Here is a 16,748-nt window from a genome sequence, read left to right on the forward strand (position 1 = left end):
GGAAGTTCTCCCGCACCCAGCGTATTCACCAGACTTAGCTCCTTCGGACTATTACTTGTTCCGGTCGATGCAGCACGGCTTGGTGGATACACACTTCAGAAATTACGAGGATGTGCGAAAATGGATCGACGAATGGATTGCATCAAAAGACCAATCGTTCTATCGTCGCGGAATCTACGCGTTGCCCGAAAGATGGGAAAAATGTATAGCTAGCGAGGGAAAATACTTCGATTAATGTATTTTTTGCTTTTGATGTCGAAATAAATGAGTTTTTTAAACAAAAAAACCGCAGGAACTAAGTTTACCACCTAATATATAGTGAATGATACAAGAACCACACAATCATAAATCTCGCAAAGTATCATCGTCCAAGAAACATTAAATAAACAAACAAGAGAAATATTTGTTGAAAAAATAAAGATCAACTCTCTTGCCTTAATTATTTTATTAATTAAATATATTAATTAATTATATTAATTAATTCCGCTTAATTATTTTCAGATTCGCCCGTGAAAATCCTACTATGTATAAGGTGAGCCAACTAATAACTATTGACACCTTAAAGATCTTCGAAGCTACTTTTACTAAGAAAGAAAAGCCTAACCATCATAAGAAGTTTTTCTCTTTTAAATAGCTTCGAGAATCTGTGTATGAAAATCATTTATTTTTTGCCTCAAAGATATTCAACGTTGCGATTGACTCACCACATATAAGATAAAACATCCAAGTAGCCGGTGTATTGAGGAAAGTGTTTGGTAATAGTAATTATAGTTTAGTATTTGTATTATTATTATGACATAATGAAAGTAAACGTTATAATTCGGAGTACCATTTTTGTAGTAAGCGTCACTATAGCGTTAGCGAAAATGTATTACTCGTATATTGCTGTTATTACTGGAAAAGGGAAAGATTATTTAGAAGAATGAAATCTAAGAAGATTAAAGCCAAATGTTAAAGCGTCTTTCAAATATTGAGGAATAAAAATTAATAATTATAAATAAAGTAGTAAATAATAAAATAAAGTAAAATAAATATAATAAAATTAATAATAAGGAGCTATGAATTTATATAATATGATATAAATATAATATTTAATATATATCATATTTATATAATATGATATATATTAAATATAATAAAATTAATAATAAGGAGCTATGAATTTATATAATTTATGTAATAAAGATAATGTGTTGTTTTCTCAAACAAAATTAATAGGACAATATAAGAAAGCAGCTTAGCTGAAGTCTTTTTTTGGAGATTTAAAAATCAGAGCAATAACACGGAGAAAACTCCAATGATATCACTAGCCTTAATATGGTTGTCATAACAAAATATTATTGTTAGTTTTCGTCCATACAGGATGGTGTAGCGACTATAATACTCTACAAGTGATGCACTAATCTTCTTTACTGCCCACCCATATATATTCGAGCGGTACTCTCAGTACTATACGGTGCAACTAAACTCTATGGATGTCTCAACCATAGTACTTGTTCTGCAGACCACAATGGAGAGACAGCAATATTCCTTTAGAGATAACTATGTATACGAGAATGTACTAACTGAACATTATATATTATAAAAACTATGACTGTGAGAACTGTATAGATGGGCTTGTAATAGTAACAACTTTTAACGCTACGTCTATTTTATTTGAAATCGCATAAATTTTCTCTCTATTTTCCATAGAATATAGCAACCATAGTAATTTTCTCCGTGAAGATGTATGATCAAGATGTTGTATCTTGATCTCTAATTTGCCGTCGACGGCACAACGTCTCGCGGACGGGCCGCTAAAGTCCGACAAAAATTGCAGCTACTAATTTTTGTTAGAAACACAGGAGAATACAGTCGAAAATAACAACGATTTTTGGAGAGATCAACCATTTTGTCTCTCAGTGCACTGTGCTTGTTTCGGGACTGTTGCGCGGATTTGATCAAATATTAAGATGCAAGAAGATTTAAAAATAAATTAGTAATACATAATAATTAATAAATATTTGAGAAATAATTAATAAATCCTACACACCTCAATATTGGATAAAATCCAAGCAAGAGTGCCGAAGTCTGGCGAGCGTCGTGACAAGTCTCTCTTTTCTCCTTATATATTTTAAAAAAATATATATATATTATTTTGTACCGTGTGAGAAAAACAGCACAAGAGATGTGTGCGAAAACCGCGGCCGCGGGACGGGACATCGCGTTAGGGGGAACAAAAAAGGAAAGCGCGCGATCGCATAAACGTTCGCGTTTATTCGCGCGCGAACCGCCCGGGCACGATTGCGATTGTATCAAAGTCATCTAATAACAGACGGGCAATTGAATCTCCAGATCGTGTCTGCGCGATATTGCCAAGCTGAGCATGATGGTATTATCTGCACCGATGATATTTGCACGCACTTGTTGCATGCGTGCGTTTTGCCTTGTGGCGGAGCATGTACATAATATGCTAGTGCTTTCACTGCACTTCATATGCACTCCATGTCCCATACGAGCCTACCTATAACAAGATATTCGATAAACCCGTGTGTGCCCGCGCGCGCACGTGGACCACCGCCGCCGCCGCCACCGTCGCCGCCGCTCCCGCCGCCGTCGCGTTTATACGCGCGCTGGCGCCATATGCGGAAGTTTCGGTTTTAAATGTTCATCGGGACCGTGTTTCCGCGTCGCGTCCGCGCTTGTTTATTAACTGCACGTGGAGTATCGCGCCCACGACGGAATAACGAGAGTTAGCGAGGCTCGAAAATAGAAAAAAAAAAATGAAATATTAGGCTGTTCAATAAGCTCGTTGGGGACTTTCGCGGGAAAATCAAGAGAGAGAGGCCGGTATTTTTACAATTAGAACTTCATTCAATAATGTGTGGTTTTTTTTCGATAGCAGAAGGCCGGCGAAAAGAAACGGGAAAGATAAAGTAGTCTGGTAAATTATAAATAAGTTCTCCTAACTACAAGAGTATCGGCTTGAAATTTTTCGTGAAAATCCCTACGATCTCTTATCGAACAATGCAAGACGGAAAGGAAGTTTGGGTGAATGAGGATTTAGTTTGGATAGCGAAAGAAATAGGAGGTTTCCATTTCGTACAAAGAAATGAACAAAAATATCAATATAGGGGATTTTTGTTACAAATGTATAGTCTAACTAGCGGACAACATTGCTCGTGTAATAATCTGATACAAATGAGACAAAATTAAAAGATTGCATTAAATATGCTGGAGGAGGAACCTTTGTCACATATGCAAAAAGTCGAAATTTAAATTAAATTACAGCATTTTTCGAAGTTACTAGTCATTTCTCTCTTTTTTGTTTCTACTTAGTGTCCTGAGAAAAATACTAATCTTACATATTTTCCAAAAGGTTTGGGTTCATTCTCCAGAAAATTTAATACAGTTTTTCTCGTCGCATTTGTTACAGATTATTGCACGAGTTGTAATATTGTAATATTGTACCTCACTCGGCACAAAAAAATCTGGATAATCTGAAATTTCAATTATTTTTTTAATAAAAGAATAATTTTCTTATACTTAAAGTAACGGTAAATAATAATGATCCAAATTCTATATTGATATCTTAATCCATTCTTTTAAAAAATTACCAAAAACTTTCTATTTCTCGACTACTTAAAGTAGAACTTCCTTTTAACCTTATAATGAACGGACCAAACGCGTTCAGGTTGAAAGAAACAGAGTCTCTGTTTCTTAGTTCGGTTCTATTCATTCAGTTGAATAGAATTGATTTTTTCTTCGTGAATAAAGTATACGACTGACCGATTCCGCGAGATATCGTATTTCGCGTGGTTACAATATCACGTACGGGGAGCAACCGTTTACAGATTTCTCTTTCTTTCCCTGTTTCTTAACCGACTTCTTCTCTTTTTACCTGTCAGGTATGGGCCTCTGTAGAACAGTTGCTGCAGCGTGTGATGGGCGTTCGGCGGCAAGTGTCGCTGAGGTGGCTGATGACTTGGCCTGTGATAAGGGTGATAAGCCGCCGGTCGCGCGATCGGCTTGGCGATATTGTAGCCCGCCGAGTTCTGCAGGTTTTGCAGAAAGGCGGGTATCGCTTCCGGCGGGAGTCCTTGGAAGTTGTCTGCGCAGATAAAACACACATTACACGTCGAGACGCGATCGAGGAAGTTACTTTTGCTTCGTCGTGTTCGTATTTCCGTCCAATGTCGTCGCAAATATTTCACGATGCGTTCTACTGGCGAGCAGATGAGACGGAATTTCGTTTGTCCATAGACAAATCCAAAAATAAGTGTAATTCGAAGTGTACTAACAGCCGTTTGATTAACACTAATCCACTTGGAATTATACTTGTAATAGTGATTCACCTGAGAAATTCAATAACTGATACACATTGCTAATCGAGAGATTAATCCTTAGAAAAGATTAAATGCAGGTAGAGAATATTCTTAGTATAATACAAAAATAAGCGATTATATTAAATAATTGTTAACCAGTTAGCTGTATTGTCTTCTTTTAAAAGTGTGTACCTAAATTGTGTTGCATGATGAGTATATTCGTCACAACGCTAAAAATTGCTATTTCTTCATGACAAGTATACTCGTCGTACACAGCTAATTGGTTAAAAACAAATCTTTCTTCCGGCTTCAACATGAAAACTCAATATTGGCTATTAAAATGATAGGATGTTTAATAATTTTTAAATAGGGGTCCCTCTTTCATTCGAAAGTTTCCTACTGCTTCAAATCCGAGTTTCAAATTTCTTCAAATTTGTAGTTAATCAAGATTTCGACTAGGGATTATACTCATAATAATGATTCAACTGAGAAATTCAGTAATTGAAGCTCAAATTGAAGCGACTCACTGTGGCTTACCGATCCCTAATTATCTTTGACACTTCAGCTCATGTGTTTCGCTTCAAAGCGCAAGAGAAGTGCGTCAGCGCGATGTATGTCGCGTGTTCACGGGATCGAGAAGCGCGAGACTATCCTCTTTTCCCTCGTCGTTGGGCCTCGTCAAGTATTCATACTAATTCATGCGAGGATCGGACAACGTTTTATGGAAGTTTTGAGTCAGCGCGCCACACGAAAAACGCGCAAACCGGCCACGCCGATTAAATATGGAACACGCCGGGGTTGTTTCACGGCAAAATGTGCCCCCGGGGCGGCGGGATTTACGTGCGAGCGAATATCTAAGTCGTCGTCGTCGTCGTATTCCTCGTGTTGCATAATTCGAGCCGACACCCCCGACCGAGAGAGAGACCCTCCTTAACTGCTCCAGGCGGAGCCCGATCTCTTGTTGGCGCACGCTTCAACACCTCCACCGGGAAGGTAAATAGCCAGACATTCGTGCGACCGACTGCCTCACGACCTGAGAAGCGAGGGTGGGACACCTTAGCTCGCGTATACGCGTCGTAAAGTATCGCCAAACGCGATCGCGCGAACGTATCATGAGCAGTTTGTAGCGCGCAATCCCGCCTTAAGTCGGGACGAAAAATTGTGTTCTTTTAGACCCTTCGAGCGTTCGAAATTCCCTGTAAACGCTGCAAGAAGGGTAATGCTTAATTTCACTAAAGTTATGGTCACTTACAGTGCCAACCAACTCGTTGTTCTAACAAAAAAGTAGCATACTAAAGAGAAAAAGTATCTGGAAAACAAGAAATATTTATTTGGTGGGTAATAATGTATAAACTTATATATTTTTTATTAATAACATCTTTAGTTAAGTCTCTAAATTCTTCTGCTTACATAGAATAAACAGTTGCTCTTATGAAAAGCACGATGTGTTTTGGGAAAATATATACACTGAGAAAAAATATCTAAAAGTTAACAAATATTTATTAAGTGGATACCATTAACATATTTACTTAAATCAAAATTCTTTTCATTTAAACTGAATATTGTTTATTCGGTTTAAAGATAATTTTCATTTAAATAAAAATATGTTAATATCCACCTAATAAATATTGGTTAATTTTTAAATATTTTTTTCTCAGTGTACGTTTTCTAATTTGAAAAACATTTTTTCTCAATGTAAAAATATTAGTGCAAGTAAATGTGTCATTAGTATCTATCGAATAAATATTTCTTACTTTTTAGATTTTGTTTTGGTGTAGCAGCAATATGCATACAAGCCTATTATTGTGTAACACTTACTACAAAAATGATTCTTTATAATTCTTCCAGCATGCGATTATAGTCACAAGTACCAAACAGTTTTTTCTTAGTGGCTACCGGCGTTTTCAAGGACTTTCATTTGCACGTTCACTTTAGCAACAGTTAGTAACAGTTTCAGTTGCAAGCTTCATTATTTCAAGTTTAAAAGGCTCATTTATTTCTATTTCACCCGCTTTCATCAGTCACAAACGAAACGTTCGACAATCTTGCTGAACACAAAGCGCTTCATCGTTACACTGTTTCGCACTTAAAGGACTAACGAGAATGGCAAAGAATAGTGGTAGAGGAGGAGGAGAAGTTTCTCTCACAAAATGTCACATTAACGTTTACGTATCCCGACAAGCAATTTATCCTATGAATCCTAATTATATAACGTAACCTGGCAAGCAGGACCTTATTAATTCTTACAATCCGAAAAGCCACTATAGTAGCGCGGCGTAGATGTCATATTTTTTATCAATTTATCCTTTGACGTGTACGAAAAACGAGAAATTCTGCTTCAAAAACTGTAAAAAAGTTAGCTTAAAAAAATGAACTGTAAGATTTAATAATAGGGATTATTATTAATAATTAAAAGCTTCTTAACCTTTCGCGTACAATGTTGAATCAGTGAGAATATTTGATCATCCACTAACTTTCGTAAAAGGACCAAGAAAATTTCAAAATGGCTCAAATTTGCAGATTTTGCAGATGTTGATTTTATTGCGCTTCTTATAACCAAGATTTTTCTATGTCCCTGAAAGAAAAACGTATTAAAAAATATTGATTTTCAACAAAATTATGGTGGTTTAAAGTTGCCCGATAGATCTAGGTTATACTGTATATAAAAAATATAACGGACAGGAAGGTTTAATGATATATGCGAAAAAGTTCTAGTTCAGAAATTGTAAAGGTGATCCAAAGACCGTCCGGACTGTAAAAATTAATAATAAGGATTGTCAACGATTAAAAACTTATGAACCCCCGCGTACAATATTGAGTCGGCGAGAGATCCGAATATTTGATCATCCACTAACTCTCTTAAAGAATGTAAAAGGATTTCAAAGTAAAGCAAATCTATTTGCAGATTTTGATTGTTGTGCTACTATCTTATAACTGAAGTTTTTCTATGTCTTCGAAAAAAATATATTCAAGAATATTGATTTTCAATAAAATTATGGTAGCTAAAAGTTGCTCGACTCTAAACAAATCCACATTACAGTGTATACTAAAAATATATTGGACGCGAAAGATTAATAATTAACACCCGATAACATCGCCTTGCTCAAGCCAGATAACGGATCAATTAGGAGGATATTAAAAAACATTTCTAGTTCGGGTACGTGTCGATCATGATAGAAAACTAAATGTCTATACTGAGAGAGACTTTATACGATAAAAAATTAACAAACACATATTTCCAATCAAAATACCGATGAATTTTTGTATCTGATCAGGAAACGTCCGATGAAAAATATCGGTTCATAATTTTTTTATTAGTTTATCTGATGAAATGTCATTATGATTAGAAGTGTTCGATTGAATTTAATCGAATATTCTGATCAGATATAAAAATTCATCGATATCGATCGGAAATATCCGTTTGTTAATTTTTTATCGATTAATTTCTCTTAATGCACTGCGCATTCTCTTAATGTATTTTCTACGCGTTTTAAGATTCGCGTTAAAGAATTCTCGACATTCAGAGTCGACACCTTGGCGACGACTGAACTCGAGTCTGATCGCCAATGATCCTCGTGACTTCTCGATCTACCAACGTCGAGATGCATCGGTCGAATTAACGACTCTCGCTAAGGTAAAGTTCGCTCGAAACTGAACCACCGAGTGGTTTAATAAGACCGGCCGGTGAATGGCGTCCGCATCAGGAGATTCCTCATCGTCTCACGACGGCACTTTGTGCCCCCTCAACCCCCTCCCCGGCTACCGATACAGCCCCCTGGTAGAAAGATTTATCGACAACGCGGAAGGATGTTAACTGCGTGCGCTGACGCGTACCCTCCGCGTCGCGTACAGCTTAGTAGCATGAAAGAAAATTCGGACTCTCTGGCTCTATGACCTCGACGAGAGGTCACCCTCCGCTGGCGAACTCGTCCACCCATCCACATTAATAACGCCTAAGAGGGCCGGTCGCCCCGCTGCGATTTCCAACATGTTTTTTTTGCAGTCGCGCACCGCCACGCCCAGAGAGAGAGAGAGAGAGAGAGAGAGAGCGCAACCCCGCTAAAAAAGTGACGTGTTTGAAAATAATAAAATAATGGAGGCTCGAGGCCGGTTCGAGAATGGAGGAGAGAAAGGGACAGAGAGAAAGAGAGAGAGTGAGAGAGAGAGAGAGAGAGAGAGAGAGAGAGAGGAAGAACACAAGAAAGACAGAGGGAAAAAGGAAGATGGATAGAAAGAGAGAAACAGAGAACAAGAGAGAGAGAATACTCGCCTTGCGTTCGACCAGACAATGCCCTGACAATGGCCCATACACGGCGTCCCATTGTGCCGTACTGTACCCCATAAAATACTCATCGCCTTTTATCGTTGTTTTCGTAGCCGGCCAATGAGAGAAGCGCGCTGCTTAGCCGCGGCCGGCTAATAACGGGCTTAAATCTCCAACGGAAACACTGAATGGGAATAGTTTTTTAAGCTGCCCCACCTACCCGGCACAGTCAGCCCCTTCGATCTTTCTCTCTCTCTCTCCCTCTTTCTCTGTCTATCCTCCTCCCAACCTTTTCCAGCCCATGTCTATCTGTGCCCCTTAGAACGCGCTACCCTTCCTCTCGCGTCACGTGAGATTAAACTCTCCTGTCTGCGGTATCCAGAAAGTCCGGGACCGCTCGCGTGTTGTTACAGTTGTTGCGGGGCCCCTACAGCCGCCCGTTCTTCCTTTTTTTTTTGTATGTGCATCGAGCTTAAGCATGCCCCTCTCGGCGCAGCGCTTACAACATATATCGCTGGTTATTCTTTCGGATTACGGTCATGGATGCATTATTAACTAGATACCATCGCAGGTCTCCTCCTCGTGAATAGGAGCGGAAGAAGGACGAAGAAAGCGTTTATTCGTTTGTGGGGGTAGCACACATGCTTGCTTCCTACGGCGCGGATTCTCCAGGACCGCAGACGTGTTTGTCTTAGGCCGCGAGCCGATTTTTCACGAGGATTCGCGACGTTATTCGATTCTGGTTCATCGACTACTCGAAGAGACGTCGGTGGATTTAACGCGACGCGATAATGAGGTACGTTTCGTCTTGGTCGCAGTGAGAGGCAATCTCGCGACTCTGATCGCGCATTCTGCACGAGAAACACGGCTGTCTGATTATTAAGACGTTCGCAAGCAATGATTCCCCTTCTGTTCTATCTTCCCCTTCCCCTTCGCGGTTTCTTAGCCGCGGTAACGGGCGAAAATGCGCCTCCCCCCACGGCGGATTCGCTCGGACGTGTATTAAAACGCGGCTCGGCGTGCTCGACATACACAGCGAGTCGATATCGAAAAATATCAATAATCGTGATACGCAACAAAAAACATGAGCCACGAGAGACGGCTCGCGTGGAAAAGGGGTGGTGGGCGGCAGCGGGGGAGGAGGACGCGAGACGAGGCGGGGGGAGGGGGAGGGGGCGAGAGAGACCGCGGTAAATCGCGGGACGATTGGTGAAAATGCTATTCGAAATTCAACGTCGCTCGCCCGTCAGATACCGCGAGCCCTCCCCCCCTTGTGCTGCCCCCGCGCTGGATCATCCCTCGCAACTCCAACCATCCCGTTCCCTCTCCTCCCTCCCCCTACCCCGACCTCTGCCTCACGCCCCCGCAAATTCTCGTCCCGCCGCGAGCGGCCCTCGCGTCTCTCGTCGATGAATTTCGAGTTTGTTGCCAATCACTTTTTCGCGCAATTATTTCACAACATTTCGACATGACGTACAAGCCCGCGGGGGGTGGTTACCGGGGGCACGTCGAGGGGCAGGGGCAGTAGCGGAAGCGAGGGGGAGGACAGTGGGAGGACGGTGCCGCGCGCTCGTGGATGCTGGAGGGTCTATTCGCGGTGAGAGGTCGGTGATGAGGGGCTAGAGAGAGAGAGAGAGAGAGAGAGAGAGAGAGAGAGAGAGAGAGAGAGAGAGAGAGAGACAGAGAGGGTGGAACAGAGGGAAGGAGGGAAGAAGAGGGGTGCGGTCTCTCTACGTGCGAGGGACAAGGGGGATGTAACACATGCACGTGGCACGGTCAATGCATCCGCTATCCGACAAACGCACGAAACCTGGCCCCCTGCGTCCCCCTGGCCGCCCCGTATCTCGAACGCACCGAATTTCCCCATTGCCACCCCCTCGAGGCCCCTCTTCGCCCTCCCCGCTGACCCCCCGCCTCCTCCTACCCCGCGATGACCCCTTTTCCACCCCCGCGTATCCTCCTACTGCCGGCAGATGCGTGCAATTCGCCGATGTTAAATGCAACATTTGCCTCTCTCCACTCTTCATGGCCCCGTCCTCCTCCTCCTCCTCCTCTTCCACCCGTCCCCGCGCCCAACGGTTTGTGTACAGTTTATGCATCTAGTGCGTCTACGCGTTTATCGCGCGCGCACACGGTCTTTATCGACTCGTGTCAATCATTCGCGCGGGGGTCGGCATCGAGGAAAGAGTGACAATGAGGACACGCCGGCCGAAGATTGGTGGCCGTGTGTGTATGGGTGTACGAGGGTCCGACGCCACCGCCGTCGCCGTCGCCGTCGGACCCGTGCGTGACCTGCCGGCAAATGTTTCAGGTGTCCCTGTCGATGACGGGACGGCTTTTGTAACGACCGCGCACGGAGGACATGGTGGGCGATTTTTGCCGCGAGAAGGAATCCCGCCGATTCTTCCGGGCCGCGGGTTCTTCGCACCCGGGATGCCACCGCGCGCATGCCGCGCGATTCTCACCGCTGCAAATGCGGGTTGCAGATGCGGCGGTTGTTAATTTTATCGCCGCGACGCTACGACGGCCGCGTCGCAGTAAATCGTACAATTAACTCCACGTAATTCATAGTTCGCGCGTAACGCGGCCTCTTTCGCTCTCGTTGCGTCATCAACGCATTCATCCGCGCTATTATTGGCAAATCGTTCGTCTTTCTCACGTCATTATTACACTGAATACTGAGAGGGGTAAAAATTTGATACTTGCTGTGTGCTGCGTGATTATTAATGATAATTGTGTATATATGTTGATGTTACTACGTGTTGGGTTGATTCAGTTTCCCCGATTCAGATCATCTTCCCCATAGAATACACATCTCAAACTAAGAGATCTATAAGGCCAATAAAAGCACCTCAACGTGCGCTGAATATTAGTGCGAATAATACTAGATAACAAATTGCAAATTTTGTCGACTGCATAAGTGCGAATAATCATTTTCGATGTATTTTTTCCTGGTGAGAATCCGTGGTCCAAATTTGGTTAGCATATCAGGATTTAAAAAAAAATAGCGTCAAATTTGCAAAAACGGCATTTTTTAAGATTTTCGTGAGATTGTAGCGCCGACAACAAATTTTTTTCCTAAATTTCACTAACATCGCGCAAAATTATCAGCTTTTAGCTTGAAAATGCCATTCGTTTCATTTCGGCATAATTATTCGTTTCCGAGATGCAGCTAAAATTAGATACACTGGTTGCGCGCACATAGCATCATTATTCCAGACAATTTTTCTCCAATGAGTGCGAATAGTCACTTCCGACATATTTTTTATCTCAATCTCGCGAAGATCCTAAAGATAAAAAATGCCGTTTTTGCAGATTTGACGCCATTTTTCTTAAAATCCTAATCGAATTTAGACAACAGATTCGTATTCAACAAACAAAAATATATACAAAATGACTATTCACACTCATGTAGTCGACAGAATTTGCAATTTGTTGCTTAGTGCAATTATTAAGATGGTAGAGTAATGATGTGTGTTTGACAGTGTCAGGTGTATGCGGCGAAATTTTTCCGATATTACAACGCACGTGGTGAATCTACCTTCAAACCGACCCTGAATGTCACAATTATTATTTTAGTTAATCCTTCTCATCCCTCAAATTAATTGTGCATTTGTTTAATTCATTTTCAAAGTTACCAAACTTCTGTGATAAATATTCGCACTAACATCTAGTGTGCACGCGAGCGGCAGAGGGTTATAAGGCCTCTTACTGGCTTTATGTAATTTTTCTAATTTTGTTGCATACCATGAGAGCTTTAGATAAATTATTTATTACACATTTCATTTGTCGGTATAGTTTATTTAAAAAATCCTCATATTAACACTTGTTCAGTGTTTAAGAAAAGAAATATTTGAATCGGGCTGATACTTTTCTGCTTGAACAAGAAAAAATACGATTGGTGCTGAAAATTATTAATAACTTGAACAAAAAAAATTATAAAGGCAATAGTCGTAGCGCCTTTTGGCTAATTTAAATCAATTTTTGGATAATTTGGATAATTTAAATCAATTGTAATGACGATTATTACACTAAGAGAAAAAAATACTAAAAAAAAATATATATTGTTTAAATAGCTTAAATAATTATTTTCATGAAAGGCAACAGTTTTAAGAAAACGCAACTTTTCTCGTTTGAAAAGAATGTTTTTAGGATATCTACCAAATAAATATTATTTTACTTTTCGGATATCTTTTCCTCGAAATAAGTAATGCTGACCATTGCGATCATAATTGCGAATTGAATTAACGATCTTTTTTTCTCCTCAGTGTACTGGCAGTAAGACCACAATTGGGAGCCCAGGCTTCTCGATCTCATTTCCTCCGTATCAATTCTAAGAATTTCTGCGGGCCGTGACGACGGGCCGCGCAGGCACGAGCAAGACGGTCCGTATCGGGGAAATCGGCGAATGAGGAAACGCGATAAGCGCTGCGGCAATACATCATTGAATCCTGCCGCTTGTCTAATATTATAGGCACCAATCGTAAGGGCTTAATATTGGGGTGAAGGTAAGTGGCGGACCAGCTGACGCCAGTCCCGTGCTCCACCCCGCACGCACGCTGCGACTCGTCTTGAGGGTGTGCGGATGAGATTTAGGGACCGGCGACAGAAGTCTGCTCGCGACACTGATTTGTGGTGAGCTTTGTTTCAACACTCTCTCCAAACGCCGGCCGATCACCGCGTCAGGCTCTTCCGCGTCGAACGTCTTTCCGACCTGGCTGGACGAATCCGCGAATACGTAATCGCCGATCGTCGACCTTGTCGACATTGTTCGAGTCGCTGTCGAGAAGCGCACGCGTGCACTATCTCTCTGGAATATTTGTCATCCCCACAAGTGCCTATACCCGGTATTTATCTCTTCCCGTTACTCGAGAACCAAATGTGCCAAATAAACACGACGGAGCTGTGGTCCAAGAGAAAAAATTAAAACAGAAGCAGATTCGCCCGGCCAAGTTTAACACGTTCGCTACCATCATTCATTTGGTCAGCCATCTGTCATAGACCTAAATATCGTCATCTAAAAGGAAGCTTGAACACTCTACACGGACAAATATTCTGTTGCATCTCAACAGAATTAGGCCATTCTGAAATTCCTTTTTTATCATTATAAGTGCCTCTAAATATGATTGAAAGCTGATCAAAAGTCTTATAAGTCACATTTAGAAACATTTTTATTGATAAAAGAGAGTTCCGAATAAGAGCAACATAATTGGAATAATCTTCCCGATTCAACAGCAATATTACTGAAACTAATACATTGTTTTAATGACTCTTATAAATAAATATTAGGTTCTATAATATTGCTATTGAATTGAGAAGATTTATTTCTATTATGACACTGTTCACCAATTCTATTGATACAACAGTATCTTCTTCGATGTATAACCACGTATGAGAAGAAGAAGAAAAAGTCCGTCACGGACCAATCTGTATTTTTATGTAACAGCGTGAACCAGACTTAATTTGCTCACGTAAATTTACAATGAAAAATGATCGCTGTCACACACCCGACTAGGCATTCCTATGGTCCTGATCAAGTTGATTCCAATCAGTTATCTGGTGATGTTGTCGGATCCTAACTATTAATTCTTATTACCAATAAGATCCTGATTGCTGTGTTGCATTAGATCAGGACCTGGTAACATCATCTTATACTCATCATCTTACAAATTAGGTAACTGATTGAGATCAACCTGTGATGAGGACCATAGGATAAATTTCTAGTCGGTCTCTCGTGGGAGATCGATGTGTGTCACGGAAGCGTGACGCTGGTAACGAGCGTGTTAAAGTAACTCATTTCTCGCGCGAATGCAATGAGCTATCGGGATCGCAAGTCTGTGGCCCTCGAGAAGAAATTTCATAAACGCGTGCGCTCGACGCAGAAGCTCTGAGCTTACTTCGTCCAGGACTCTGGCCAAAAATCTCGGGACACAGTCGACCTCGAGTGGCCAGTAGGACGAGATAAAGGACCATCTCACATATGAGATGAAATGAATTACCGGGATGCGGCCTCCTGTCGTGGTTGCCGCCGAGTATGGCGCTCACGCTGAACTTGAGCTGCGGCTTCTCTTTCTCCTGGATGGTTCTGCAAGCGGGTCCTGAGCACTGCTCGTCGCCACAGGAGCAAGCGGCGACGGTCCTCTCGCCTATTCTGTCGACGGCACGCTCGACCGCCGCCGCCGCCGCCGCCGCTGCCGCCGCCGCCACCGCCGCCGTCTCCCTCTCCCCCGTGATCGTCATCTCGTCGGACGTGTGCATGACGTTTCTGCATCCAAGGTCGTACCGTCTGTCTATCTCGATCGCGGAGACCCGCTCGCCCAGCACCAGCTCGTCCCTCTCGGCTGGAAGACCGGCCTCCAGCTCGCCCGGCATCGGGTCCTCGTCCACGTTCGAGTTGCACGACTCCACGCCAGAGTTGGACCGATTGTCGATCCTCTCGTTGCAGAGCCTCTCCATCGCGCACAGCCGATCGACCACTACGTGGCCCTCGAGCCTCTCGTTCTCCAGATCCACGTACACGCCTTGGCTCCGCTCCAGCGTGTCCTTGTCGCCGCGTTGCTGCTGCTGTTGCTGCTGTAGCAGTTGTATCCGATCGTGCTGGAGCCGCTCCGCGGCGGACCTGCCGGCCACCACGGCGCCGGACGATCTCTGCTGCTGATCGCGGCCGCAGTCGATCATCATGCCTGACGAGCGATCGCGTGGGCCCATCGCGCCCGAGGAGCGCTGCTCTAGGTGCTGCTGTTGCTGGTCTTGCGAGGACGCGAGCTCACTCGGCGACGCGCGGTCCCGCGCGATCCTCAGATTCGCTTCACATTCTCGCTCTCGCTGTCGCGCCACTAAACTCGCCGCCCAGTTCAAGGTCAGGCTGGTGAGATCTGCGCCCGGCGACGTCTTGCTCTGGAGCAAGTTCTCCATCAGGAAGGGCGAGGTCATTGCACTCTGCTGCAGATTCTTCAGCATCGCCGCTGACGAGGGGAACATAGCACGGCTGCTTGGCCCGCGGACTGTCACGACTGTTCGCGAAGCGGATCTTCAAGCGAGAAAGGAAACGAACAACTTGACAACAGTCTTAGGATCGGGTTCGACGTTCTTGAAACTATGACTAGTACGACCGCGAAGATGGCTTTTAAATTAGTACACAGGGCTCAGGCGACTTCCTCCTCGTACTATTACCGAAAGACATTACTGCGCTCATCTCTGCTGTCACTCGAGTGCTCACCGCCTGGCAAGGTCGTCACGTACGTTCCATTTGGAAATCCGCGCGTGGGACTGCGTGGTCGTTACGGAAGTCACATTTCCACGAGTGAGTCAAGGTCGCCGGGGACGCTTCTGGCCCGTTTAATTACTCGATCCTCGATCTCGGATTCACCACTATCGTCTATCGTCCGGAACTACTGTCCGAAAGCACTGATCGCACTTCGGCATCTCCGTCGACTCCCGCGGGATTCATTCGTTTCTTTTTCCTCCACGACCTTTTTCCAGACGACCGTGTTCATTCGCTTCGACGTCACTGTCGACCGGACGGCGCGACACGTCGACGTGGCATGACGCGTGGAACGTAACCGAAGTCGCGGCTCGACTACCCCGGAGGAACGGACGTGCCCACGTGCTCTCTCCAGCTGAACTCTCCCGAGCTCGCCCCCCTTTTTTTCCCCGCGGGGACACAGGCTGGAAGATTCTTGGTGCGAGATCGCCGCCCGTCACATGATCGCACGGCGCAACGTTCGCGGGAAACGTCCTCGTGGTCGTGCTCGTCGTCGCCGTCGTCGTGGTCCGTTCGTCCACACGCGGACGAGGACGGTGGGTAGTGGTAGGACGTGCGATTTCGGCAGCAGGATGTCAACTGACGTGCGTGCGTGCCTTCCGAACGCACGGTAGGGGGGTTAGTGTGGCAACGGCAACGTGAGAGCATGCAACCCTCGAATGAAGGCCCACAAAGCCATATAGGTGGCTTACTCATCCCCCTCTCTCGCTCTCTCTCTCCCGCCCCTACGCGGCGTTCCGCCGTCCGCGCACCCCACCCCACCCCACCACGGTTTGGCCGGCCGACGTCGTCGGCGTCGTCCCCGAAACGCCACCCCGTACCTACGTACGTTACGTTACGTTACGTCACGTACGTACGTGCACAGGCAGCGGCCTTCCGCCGAAGAAGGGAACGCGCAAGGGGTGGCTGCTCCGCG

General features: G+C 44.0%; 1 protein-coding gene across 2 annotated transcripts in view; it reads right to left on the reverse strand.

The window, feature by feature from the left end:
• The window catches only part of LOC116840651, a 74,630-nt gene extending 58,155 nt beyond the window's left edge, over positions 1 to 16,475 (reverse strand). For both annotated transcript variants that reach the window (XM_032807624.1, XM_032807613.1), the window contains exons 1-2: positions 14,568 to 16,475; positions 3,881 to 4,090 (exon numbers count right to left, since the gene is read on the reverse strand). In XM_032807624.1, the coding sequence (XP_032663515.1) occupies positions 3,881 to 4,090; positions 14,568 to 15,549 (1,192 nt within the window). In that variant the 5' untranslated portion in view covers positions 15,550 to 16,475. The remainder of the gene's footprint in view (positions 1 to 3,880; positions 4,091 to 14,567) is intronic.
• Between the last annotated feature and the right edge of the window lie 273 nt (positions 16,476 to 16,748).

Source organism: Odontomachus brunneus, unplaced genomic scaffold (assembly GCF_010583005.1).
Source record: "Odontomachus brunneus isolate Ranch 3 - 2012 unplaced genomic scaffold, Obru_v1 Obru_scaffold_001, whole genome shotgun sequence".
Classification (NCBI taxonomy): Eukaryota; Metazoa; Arthropoda; class Insecta; order Hymenoptera; family Formicidae; genus Odontomachus; species Odontomachus brunneus.